The following is a 12,967-nucleotide window of genomic DNA, read 5'->3' on the forward strand; positions in this document are numbered from 1 at the left end:
ATCCAATTAAAATATGGACAGATGACCTGAATAAACATTTCTCCAAAGAGGACATACAGATGGTCAATAGACATGAAAAGATGCTCCACATCACTAATCATCACAGAAATGGAAATTAAAACCACGATATACCACCTCTCCCCCTGTCAGAATGGCCACCATAAATAAATCAACAAGTGTTGGAGATGCTGTGGAGAAAAGGGAGCCCTCGTGTACTGTGGGTGGGATTGCAGATTGGTGCAGCCACTATGGAAAACAGTATGGAGGTTCCTCAAAAAATTAAAAATAGAACTGCCTTATGACCCACCAATTAAGTCCACTTTTGGGTATTTACCCAAAGAAATCCAAAACACTAATTTGAAAAGATATATGCACCACTATGTTCACTGCAGCGTTATTCACAATAGCCAAGATATGGAAGCAACCTAAGTGCCCATCAATGGAAGACTGGATAAAGAAAAAGTGGTACATATATACAACGGAATACCACTCAGCCATAAAATCTTACTATTTGCTGCAACATGGATGGACCTAGAGGGTATTACGCTAAGTGAAATAAGTCAGACAGAGACAAATACCAAATGATTTTACTTATATGTGAAATCTGAAAAACAAAATAAAGGTACAAACAAAACAGAAATAGACTTATACAGAGAACAAACGGATGCTTGCTAGATGGGAGGGGGTTGGGGAGAAAGGGGAAGGGATTAAGAAGTACACATTGGCAGTTACAAAACAGTCACAGGGATGTAAAGTACAGCATGGCGAATATAGTCAATAATATGGTAATAACTGTGTATAGTTCCAGGTAGGTACTAGACTTATTGGGCCATCACTTCATAAGTTATATAAATGTGTAACCACTGCTATATACCTGAAACTACGTAATATAATACTGAATATCAACTGTAATTAAAAAAAAGAAATAAAGTTCTAGTATTTCCCCCCATGCTATAACTTAGTTACCTTACATTTTACAGTTTTTCTTAATATTGGGTTTTGCTTTATATTAATTTTACTTCTCAATTTCTATATATTTTAAATCTCTTCTAAGCAAGTTTGAGCTGTTTTAAAATTTCATTTACTTTGATAATAAACTTTTAATTTTATTTATTATAAACTGACCTTGATCGTCTGGCTTTTAGTGTTTGCTGAATTCTCCACTGTGAAGTTCCTCTACTCCCTTCCATGCTGTGCTCTAGGAGAAGTTCACTCTGTGCAGCCCACAGTTAAGGAGTCAGGAGTTATGCCCCATGCTGTTTGGAATGATTCTGCCCAGGAGATTTGTCTTCTCTCTTCCATTTATTTATTCAACCATTCATTTATGAGTATGAACATGGATATTTATTTTATATCTTGGGTTATAAAACAATATCATTGCTTTGTTTTTTTTGCTAAAGTTCCAGCTTTAGCCATTGAGAACTCTTTCTATTGGCTCCTGTGTCCCTTCGTTATACCCCAATCGCTGTGTTCTTCTTTGGTTTTGTTTTTTGTTTGTTTAGCATTTGCTTATTTTCATCACTATTAGATGCTTCAGGCTCAACTTGTGTATTTCCTGCCCCAATCCTAGAATCAGCCATTTCTCCAAGGAGCCCCAGCTCCCTTTAATGGAGAATGGTATCAGAAACGAAGGTCCAGGCACTAAGTTCATTTATTTTTTATTCTCTACTTTCCTCTATCATTTTTTAAACTCAATCTTTTTTTCTGGGATTATAAGTCTAGTTTCTGTCTTATATAAATTATTTCTAGTCTCTCCTTTTAAAAAAGAAATAAATTTTATTGGGGAATATTGGGGAACAGTGTGTCCCTCCAGGGCCCATGAGCTCCAAGTCATTGTCCTTCAGTCTAGTTGCGGAGGGCACAGCTCAGCTCCAAGTCCAGTCAGCGTTTTCAATCTTAGTTGCAGGGGGAGCAGCCCATCATCTCATGCAGGAATAACCGGCAACCTTATTGTTGAGAGCTTGTGCTCTCATCAACTGAACCATCTGGCCACCCCTCTATGCTGATTTTTAACTTTTCCTATAAACTACCTGTTTTTAAAAAAGTAATTTATATTAACTTATCTAATTTTAATTTTTAAACTTTAATTCTTTTTTTTTTAAAGATTTTATTGGGGAAGGGGAACAGGACTTTATTGGGGAATCGCGTGCACCCCCAGGCCTTTTCTTCCAAGTCAAGTTGTTGTCCCTTCAATCTCAGTTGTGGAGGGTGCCGTTCAGCTTTAAATTGTCCTTTCAGTCTTAGCAGTGGAGGGCGCAGCTCAGTTCCAGGTCCAGCTGCTGTTTTTCTAGTTGCAGGGGGCACAGCCCACCATCCCTTGAGCGAGTCTAACCGGCAACCTTGTGGTTGAGAGGACGCACCCCAACCAATTGAGCCATCTGGGAGCTCAGCAGCAGCTCAGCTCAAGGTGCCGTGTTCAATTTTAGTTGCAGGGGGCGCTGCCCACCATCCCAAGTGGGAGTCGAGGAATCGAACTGGCAACGTTGTGGTTGAGAGGATGCGCTCCAACCAACTGAGCCACCCGGAGGCAGCTCAGTTCACGGGGCTGTGGGGAGCCATGGTTACAGCTAATTGCAAGCCTTAATGGCTCAGTTAATGTATAACCGGTTTTTGCTCCTGCGGCATTGTTTTTGCCTGCACCTGGAGGGTGCTTACAAACCATTTGAGGTATGAAGTGGGAACGGCCAGTTTCAAGACATAGTGATGCTAATCAGGATAATTGATGGATTCTGTCATGGGACAATCGTTTTGGGGAGTTTCAATGATTATGTAAGTTTCTGGGAAAAAGTTAAAAATCACCTGTTAATGATGTAATGCATTTTTGTGATTGTGAGCTTGCACGTACTCAAAAGGTATAAATTCAGCAGAGAAAATAAACCTGGTGCTTCAGGACCACTGAAGATCGGCCGCATTAGCATATGTGTGAGTGCCTCCTTTCATTCCCACTCCCCTTTTCAGGAACCGTTCGACTCGTGGCGGCTGGCTCGCCACACGGGGCCACGTTCAATCCTAGTTGAAGGGGGCAGAGCCCACCATCCCTTGCGGGACTCGAGGAATCGAACTGGCAACCTTGTGGTTGAGAGCCCACTGGCCCATGTGGGAATCGAACTGGCAGCCTTCGGAGTTAGGAGCATGGAGCTCCAACCGCCTGAGCAACCGGGCAGGCCCCCAATTCTTATTTTTAAGTCTTCTGTAACCTTAACCATGTTTTTGTTTTTGTTTTTAAATCCTTGTTTGTCCTATTTTTTTTTTTTTAATGGTCTCTAAGAAGAAGAGTGAATAGTGGAGAGAGGCTACATTATAGACTGGAGAGACTATGGACTGTCCATCCCCACCGTGAGCTTCTGTACTTGGCATTCAGTTCTCCCAAAAAACTCCTGAGCCTCTCTCCAAGGGAGGGCACAGGATCTATTCTCTGTATGCCACAAGCCTAAGGGAGACACAGTACCAGTGTCTTTAAAACAATACCTCCGTGTTTCCCCGAAAATAAGACCTAACCGGACCATTAGCTTGAATGTGTCTTTTGGAGCAAAAATTAGTAAGAGACCCGGTATTATATTATGTTATATTATATATTATATTATACCTGGTATTATATATTATTATATTATATTATTATGTGTGTTTTGGAGCAAATATTAATAAGATTCGGTATTACATATTATATTATATTATATTATATTATATTATATTATATTATATTATATTTTATTTTATTATAAAGACCTGGTCTTATAACACCCAGTATTATATTAAAATAAGACTGGGTCTTATATTAATTTTTGCTCCAAAAGATGCATTTAGAGCTGATGGTCTGGCTGGGTCTTACTTTCGGGGAAACACGGTTATCTACCCTATTTAACATCTCCCACTGAGCAACACTTAAAGAAGGACTCTGTCAAAAAACAAAAACAAAAACAAAAACAAAACATTATCTCTAAAATATTTAACCAGGGAAGGACAACAAACAAGCCAGATTTTACTGGCTAGGAGCTGGGAAGGAACAGTCCAGGCAGGTCACAGATAGGGGAAGCTATCCTGCAGAGTAATCACCAATGTTGAACCAATGCCCATCCATACAAAGGTCTGAAGAGAAAATGTGTAGCCAGGTTCCCAATACAATTTTCTAATTTTTTTTAAATTAAAGTTTATTGGGTTGACAATTTTTAGTAAACTTACATAGATTTCAGGTGTACAATTCTATAATACATTATCTATATCTCACATTGTGTGTTCACCACCCAGAGCAATTTTCTAATTTTTTAAAACTTATTTTGGGGGCAGCCAGATGGCTCAGTTGGTTGGAGTGCCAGCTCTGAACAAGAGGGTTGCTGTTTCGATTCCCACATAGGCCAGTAAGCTGCGCCCTCCACGACTAGATTGAAGACAACGAGCTGCTAGAGGGGCGGCTGGATGGCTCAGGTGGTTGGAGCGCAAGTTCTCAACAACAAGGTTGACGGTTCAATTCCCACATGGGATGGTGGGCTGAGCCACCTGCAAGTAAAGACTGAAAATGGCAACTGGACTTGGAACTGAGCTGTGCCCTCTACAACTGGATTGAAGGATGACGGAGCTAATGGGTCCTAGAGAAACACACTGTTCCCCAATATTCCCGAATAAAATTAAAAAACAACAACAAACAAACAAAAAACTTATTTTGGATACCTTAAAAGGAAGCTATTAGGGAGATTTTTCAAACATACACAAAAGCAGGTAGAATAGGATAATACCCATTCCCCAGCCCCAACAACCATCTGGAAAATCGTCCCCAACCACTCTGCCAACCACTCCATCCTTCCCGCCTCACATACTAGAAGCAAATTCAAGCCATCATGATCAGTAGATAGTTCAGTACATATCTTTAAAAGGACTCTTGCCTTTTCATGAAGATGGCGCTGAATGCGAAGAAGGAAGCCCCTGTCTTTCCCAAAGCCAAAGCCGAAGCCGAAGCAAAGGCTTTGGAAGCAAAGAGAACAGTGCTGACAGGCATCCACAGCCACAGAAAGAAAAGACCCCCACATCACCCACCTTCTGAGGGCCCAAGGCACTGCGGCTCCGAAGGCAGCCCAGATATCCTGGGAAGGGCGCCCCCGGGAGAAACAAGCCTGATCACTGTACATCAGCAAGGTCCCCCCTAACTACAGAGTCGGCCGTGAAGAAGATAAAAAGACAACACACTTGTGTTCACTGTGGGTGTCGAGGTCAACACCCTGATCAGGCCTGATGGAGACAGAAGGCATATGTTCGACTGGCTCCTGACTATGATGCTTTGGATGTTGCCAACAAAACTGAGATCATCTAAATTGAGTCCAGCTGGCTAATTCTAAACATAAAAATTTTTCACTGTAAAAAAATAAATAAGGACTCTTCCTATACCTAAGAGGATGGATACATAACTCCTTAATAAGGTTAAGTATATATTCAGAGTTTACAGTTTTTTAAAATACATCCGAGTCCAAATAACGTCCATATGTTGAGACTCAATGATATCTTTTATGTCTTTCCTAGAGTTCCCTCTAATCTTTTTTATTTTCCTTTGCAACTTATGAAAAAAATCTAAGTTGTTGGCCTGTAGCTTTCGCTTTCATATGATCTAGATTAGCTGCCTCCACCCCCAGGCGGCATATTTAACATGCTCACCTGTCTGATACATATTTTCTATAATTCTAAAATGTGGTAGCTGAATCTACATGCTTGATCAGACTCAGGTTCGTTCTCTTTCTTTTCTTTTGCAAAACTATTTCATAGATGATAATATATTCTAAGGATAGAAAGTATGTAATGCTAGACTGTCCTTGTTTTAGTGACGTCAGCAGCTCTCAATATTTAATGCTTATACCTATTAATTCCTTAGTGGTTATAAAATGGAACTAGTCCATCATCCTTTCTTCATTTGTTAGCCAAAATACTTTCACAAAGATCAATTTCCTTTCATCCACTATTTGGTTCTCAATGGTGCAGTTTATTTAAAAAGGGCAGAATAAAGAAACCTTATTATAAAATGAGTTGGGTCCCAAGTGACAATGATCAATTAGTTTTTATCCTAAGTTGCACTATGAACTCCTGAGTTTAAACTTAAAAGTAAACAACTATCTTTGTTTTTCCCTCACAATTTAAAAATTGCTCATTATAAAAATTTGGAAAATACAGAAAAAGTAAAAAGTGTGCCAAAGAAAATGATTATCACTCATCCTGCCATTTGGAAACACCCACTGTTAATCATATGGAAATTTTTCTTCTAAGTCATACTTTAATTTTATAAACCTAAGATCACGTTGCATATCCAATTTTATATCTTATTTTTCTCCTAGCAATACATTTGTCCTATGATGCTTTTAAGTCAGCTTGTTTGCAACCTCCTCATTTTACCAATATGATTCATCACTATTTCTGGCAAGGTTAAAAGGATCCGCTTGGGGGTAGCTCCCCCCAGCTCCTTCACCTTGTCTCCTTATGAATGCTAGAGAACTGGCTTGAACAGAGATCATTCCTAATCAAGTAATTCACATTCAAATAATTTCCGTGTGGTTCCTTAAACTATCAGCTTTTGTACTTGACCTTTGAGGTCTGCCTAAGCTGGATAGATCTTGAAATAAAGACAACTCCTATTCTTTTAGATAATGAGCCATGAGTGTCCTCACATTCTCTTCGCCTCCCCAGGAAGCCCCATCCTAGGACATGTGACCTGGCTCAGGCATCCTGCAGCACATCCTACTCCAGCACCAGAAACGGGAACGTTCCCTTCAGCCTGAACACGGCCATATTCAGGGTGTCGCTCACCACAGGAAGGAAGGAGCTGGTGACTCGTAAGAGCCCCCAGAAAGACCAATAAAAAATAATTTTTTATTTATTATTTATGTATGTCTGCGTGTATTGATTATTCTTATCAATTGATTGAAGTGATTTGGGATCACAACCTAATTTTTACAGAACCAAACTTCAGTTTTTATAGAATCAAACCCCCAAGTATGCTTTACAGTACAGAGTTTTAACCACTCTCAAATTTTACACATCTCTACCACTCGCTTTTGTCTTTCTTCATGCACTTACCTTACATACCTGATCCCTAAAAACAGGTGAGTTTTAAACAGCGAGTTTAACTGAGTTGAAGTTCATCAAAGCTCAGTCTTAGGCTCTCTTCTCTCTTCTTACTCCCTCCCTAGGTAATGACATCCATTCCAATGGCTTTAGTTAAATATAATCTCAACATAAAATATGTTGTCATCATAATTAACTTTTGAATGCTTTCTAGGTACCAGGCACTGTTTCAAGCATATTATATACATTAACTCATTTAGTCCTTACAAGAATCTTATGTGTTAGATACTATTATCAGCCTCCCTAACGAGGAGGAACTGAGGCATAGAGAAATCATGTGTCTTGTCCAAGGTCACACCATTACTGACAGATAAAGCCCAAATTGGAATCAGGCCACCTGGAGTCACAACCCCTTCTTTTAACCACTATATTCTAATGCTTATGCTCTGTACATGGAAACATGGTCTCATTTTTATGACCATTTGAACTTTATTGATTCCCACAGGGGACCTACTCAGTTGTGGAGAACTGAACATCAGGACTAATTGGAAAATTGACTGAGTCACTGATAAAGCAGAATTGTTTTCCTATGGTATTTTAAAGGTAGATGTATTAATTTAAATGTTAAATTTCTTAATCATATCACTTGTCTCATCCACATTCACAAAAAAGCTGTGAACTTAAAAAAAAACACCTCATTACTTACCTTTGATATCTCTATGAACAATCATATTACTGTGCAAATAATGAACACCCTCAAGAATCTGACGGGTGTATTTCCTAGTGACATTCTCAGTAAGAGCTCCATATGCTTTTAATTGGTCCTTAATTGATCCCTAAAAGAAAACAAAAGAAAACTATGGTATGGTTTGAAATGAAAACCATTATTAAATCTGTTTTTGGGGGGAGGGGGGCAGGAGATGAGGGTAAGGGGGATCAAATATATGGTGATGGAAGGAGAACTGACTCTGGGTGGTGAACACACAATGGGATTTATAGATGACGTAATACAGAATTGTACATCTGAAAGCTATGTAATTTTACTAACAATTTTCACCCCAATAAACTTTTAAAAAAAAGAAAATCACAAAGCATAAAAAAAAAAAAAATCTGAGTTTTTAAAAGAATCCTAGTTCAAGAGTGGGAGGTTTTAGTTGGGAAGCACAGGAATTCTCAGTAAGGACGTTATATGCCATACTCATACAACTCTACTATATTCCATGATTAGAACTGTGGAACAGTATGGGTCACAGCTGAAGGAAGTCTTTGAAACTATTTTTTGACAGATACCCTGTTTCTATGACTATGTTGGTTCTATCTCCTATTCCTTACAACTGTGTTTTTAAAAATTCTCCAGTACTTTTACACTGGTTCTTTTTTGCCCTGAATATATTTTTGTTTTTCCTACTGGCTCTTCTACATATGTCCTACTTTACTTTTATGTAGTATTTTCTTATTCTGTTTTTAAAACAGTTTTATTGATATCTGCTAATTTACTTCTCAGGAAAAAGAATGGGTATGTTGGAAAATCAGAACACATATGAGATTTTTAAGATTTTCCTTTATATACTCAACATTCTAGTTCAAAACATAAGAAAATACATTAAAGAGGAATTTCAAATTTTCTTAAGTATTTTTAAGGCAGAATGAGGTGCCATCTCTGAGAATGCTGAAATCAGGCTGAGATAAGACACAAGCACTTGAATTTTGCAAAAGCTTCCCTGATTCCAGTGTGCAAATCTGATGAATAAGCAACCACTTTAAAAGATGGAAATAAAATGCTTCCTGAGGGACAAAATCTTCCTTTTAAACAGCAATATATTCAAATGTTTCTGTGTTTCCTTGAATTTCAGTAAACTGTGTACTTTGTCATATAAAGTAGGTCCTTGGATTTTACATATTTAACCACTTGCTATGTCCACTATGCATGAGCCATCCCTGAAGGGACAGCAAGCTGCATCCTGCTGACCCAAACTTGCAAACACATACAGAAAGCCTTCAGCAGTGAGGGAACCCAGCAGCCAACCACCCACATCTATTAGTCGATGTGGCTTGTTTGCTCAGTCTACTTATTGTGCCTCTCCTTGTAGTAATACACAAAATAACATAGCCAGAACTGAGCTCTCCAACCAATAAGCCCCAAATACTTGCAGGCTGCAAATGAGTGATGGACTTATGGACCTTCTAAGCCCTCAGGGAGCAGGACCAGTGGCCTATGGTTCTAACAGATCCAACAGTATAGTCTGTTCCCCTCTGTGTACCATAAAATGTTATCTTCGTCAGCGTGAACAACTGGAATGTGTTGGGAAGCACTGTGCCAGCTAAGAAGTGTGTGTGTGTGTGTGTGTGTGTGTGTGTGTGTGTAAAAGTAATAGAGAAATCAACTGCTAGTTCGGGTACTGAAAATAAAAGAAAGTTATGGTTCTAGTCTGAAACTACTTCTAGATAAACTAAGGAATAGAATGCTACACTTGGGAAAACTGAAGAATGGAAATGACAATGTTGGCAAAGCTTGAATCTAAGGCATAAAGGGGTCCATCACACTAAATTTAATAAGAGAAATTATATAACATCATTCATAAACTTGCAGATTCAAGAAAATCTAGGAACATGTATGCCCAGTCCACATATGCCACAGGCTTGCCATATATACAATTCATTTAGATCAATAAACTATTATTAATCTGGTAACATGCTTTTCAAATTTAAGGAATGACAATCCTTTGAAATCATAGCTGCCTTTACAAAACCAAGTGTAGCTAATGAGAAACATAATCTAACATCTCTTTCCTAGTAGCCCAGGTTTACTCTTAGATTGCTAAATATATAAGGATTATTCATCTCCATTTGTAATATAAATCAGTTGTAACCAATTAACCATTTTAAATAATCTTATTTTCAACAATCTGAGTCTCTAGTCACACTTATTCATAATCATTTTCTATTTAATTTAAATATGTATTGCATAAACAGTAATGGAATCTGAATGAAAGAGAAAAATTGGTCACAACTCCAACATAACATTTTCATTTTCTAAGTTTCTTCTGCCCTTGTGCAGATACAGATACTTCTTAAACATCATAATCATTATTAAAAAGCATTTTATATCCTTTTTCTTTTTTTCTAAGTACTTCCTCCAACTTTGCTACGCAGCCTTCACAATTTTAATTTTTAACATATATTCTCTTGGACAATGCCATCATAATTTACTTCCACCGCAGGCAATGAATTTCCCTTTTTTTCCATCACAGGTAATACTAAAATAAATGTATGCTGCTCTTTCCTTCTTTTGGATTACTTCTATAGAACAAATTTCTGTGAGATTACCAGGTCAAAAGGCTTCAATATTTTTATGGTCTTTAATACATCCCACCAATTTGTTTTCCAAAAGGGGATTTTTAAAAACCAATTTAAACTGCAAACAGAATCTTTGAAAATAAAAAGCAGCAATTATGAATAAGTAGCAATGATGAATAACAGTGGTGTCACTATAAACAATTAGTAATTCAGGATGAAAAGAAACAAAGTTTACTGTTGCTCTTGTGAAACTGAGGATAGTTACGACCATTCATATTGGATGCTGATTCACAGTTTTATTTATCCATAAGCTTGAAGTACATACAACCTTGTACATTCTATATACAATTCTAGTAAGCTACTCCCTTAAAGAGCCATAAATCAAACTTTTTTTCAAACATATACTGCCTATCAAATTATGGGAATGCATGTATTTTTAAATGAGTAAATAGACCACCATCTTGAAAATCATTAGTATTAGAATGTACCGTACAAATACTAAAAATAATATAGAAGGAATGACAGAGTTTACAAATCACATTTTGCAGCTCCTAATGAAATTGACTTAGGTAACGATTATCAATCATTGTTCAAAACATTAGATGACTGGCTGAAAAGGAACTGGCTATCCTAGGTGCCACTGCGATAGCTCATACTATTTTCTGGTCTTCAGGAAAAAACAAAACTTTACAATGGGAGGACCGGGATGAGACGCACCCTGATCTGGCATCAGTCTCAGCATCATGACAATGGAACAGCCAGACACTCTGTGTCTCCTGACGGGATGCAATGTGAAGTGCACAGCACCATCTCTGACGCTTTCTAATAAACAAGGTTGGATTTGAATCTAATTTAGACTTTAGATCTTACTTGGAGTATATAGGAAATAAAGGGATAAAGGAACAGATTATACAACAGCATGAGGATGCAATTGGAGAAATCTATGAGATGAAATTGTCAACAGAACTAGCCTGGTCTATTTGTCAAATCTATGTCATGTAAAAACTGCTCTAGATTAAAAGAGAAGTAAGGAATATAACAGCTGAATATAATGTGTGGTCCTTGACTGGATCCTGCTTTGGATAAACCAAGCATTATGGATATTTTTAAGGCATGCAGAGAAATCTGAGTATGGGCTGCTATGACATCTGTAAGCTACTTTTGTATATTTCAGCATTTTTAAAAAATTAGTTGAAAAATACACAGATAGAGGAAGAAGATAAAAAATAAAACTGTATTACCCAGCTCTGATTTAAAACTCTTCCAAAATGTCCTTAACTCGGTATAACATTTTATAATCAAAGTTTTACTGTTTTTCTTTCCTCAACTAAGACTTCAAATAGAGTGTGTCTATTTTCAAAGGATATACTAACTTACCCCTGGCATATATTCCATAAATATGGAAAGCGTTTTTTCCTGGGGATCCCTCAAACAGCCATAATACTGAACAATTCGCTCATGCAGCAAGTTTTTCAACAACTGAATTTCACACTCAAGTGCATTTACTTCCTGAAAGACAAAACTCACTGTGAAGTCTTTACAGTACTGTTAGTAAAAGCAAAAAATTCAAATTTCATGGATCATCAAGGTGACTTCATTCTGGAATTTTTCTTTCTAAGGAATAAATATTTTAAAGTCTCTAAACAATAACATGTATAATAGTCCTTGACGGTATGCTAAAGCAACACTAAATCAGATTAGGAACATAACTGAGTATTAAAAGAGAAAAATCCACAATACGAAGTAGATAAATATATCTAATTATCTATTTGTTTTGCAAATAATTTGTATTAAGGAAAAATAAAAATTCTATTGTGTGTTACATTTATTTTAGTAAAAATGCTTTTTTTGTGTGTATAATGATTCTTACCTTGCTGGTCTCAGGGCTATCGGGATCAAACTGAACTTGCTTCACAGCAAGCTCTCTTCCTGTATCCACATCATAACAGAGGTAGACCCTGCCAAAGGCTCCCTGACCAAGCAGTTTGCCCAGTCTCCAGTTGGTTGGAGCCCGCGGTGCTGAAAAAGAACATTTTCTTAAAATGGAATAGCCAGATGGCACAAAAATGGTTAAGGCCTAAATGACTATTGCATTAGTGATATCCTTAACTGCACATATTCGGATATAAGGAAAAATCATGATCATCCAAAGTTCATAATGATCATCATCTTTGAAAATTTTTCTCTTCAGTCAATTTTCTAAGAATTCTAAACCCAAACAAGGTTCATAATTCCATAAATCATTTTTCCACTGAGATTATTTTTTTATGGTTACAAATGTAATGATATCTTTGACTCAATCTAAGATGCCACTGATTTGCGATGTCCTATTTCTAATCTTTATTGTAGCAACATATATAATTAGTTTCCCGTCTGCCTATGATGTAGAAAGCTGGAAAGAACATCACTGTCATTCTAACAAGAAAAAAACATGAAAGCAGCCAGAGAGGAAACAATCAAACTACAGAGAGAGGAACAAAGATAAGAATTATAGCATACTCTCGAAAAGCATGCAAGCCAGAACAATGGAGAAATTGCTTTAACGTGCTGAAAGAAAAAAAAAATGCCCTGAAACCTACACCCAGAAAAAAAACTTTCAAAAATAAAGGAGAAATAAAGACCTTTTTCAAAC

At 37.4% G+C, this 12,967-nt stretch overlaps 1 protein-coding gene across 4 annotated transcripts in view; it reads right to left on the reverse strand.

Moving 5' to 3' along the window:
* The window catches only part of MAP3K2 (mitogen-activated protein kinase kinase kinase 2), a 112,229-nt gene that overhangs the window by 11,300 nt on the left and 87,962 nt on the right, over positions 1-12,967 (reverse strand). For all 4 annotated transcript variants that reach the window (XM_019718001.3, XM_019718000.3, XM_074334513.2 and 1 more), the window contains 3 exons: positions 12,206-12,354; positions 11,713-11,844; positions 7,745-7,874 (listed from right to left, as the gene is read on the reverse strand). In XM_019718001.3, the coding sequence (XP_019573560.2) occupies positions 7,745-7,874; positions 11,713-11,844; positions 12,206-12,354 (411 nt within the window). The remainder of the gene's footprint in view (positions 1-7,744; positions 7,875-11,712; positions 11,845-12,205; positions 12,355-12,967) is intronic.

This window comes from Rhinolophus sinicus, chromosome 17, assembly GCF_057876585.1.
Source record: "Rhinolophus sinicus isolate RSI-liver-muscle chromosome 17, RSI-T2T, whole genome shotgun sequence".
Lineage (NCBI taxonomy): Eukaryota > Metazoa > Chordata > Mammalia > Chiroptera > Rhinolophidae > Rhinolophus > Rhinolophus sinicus.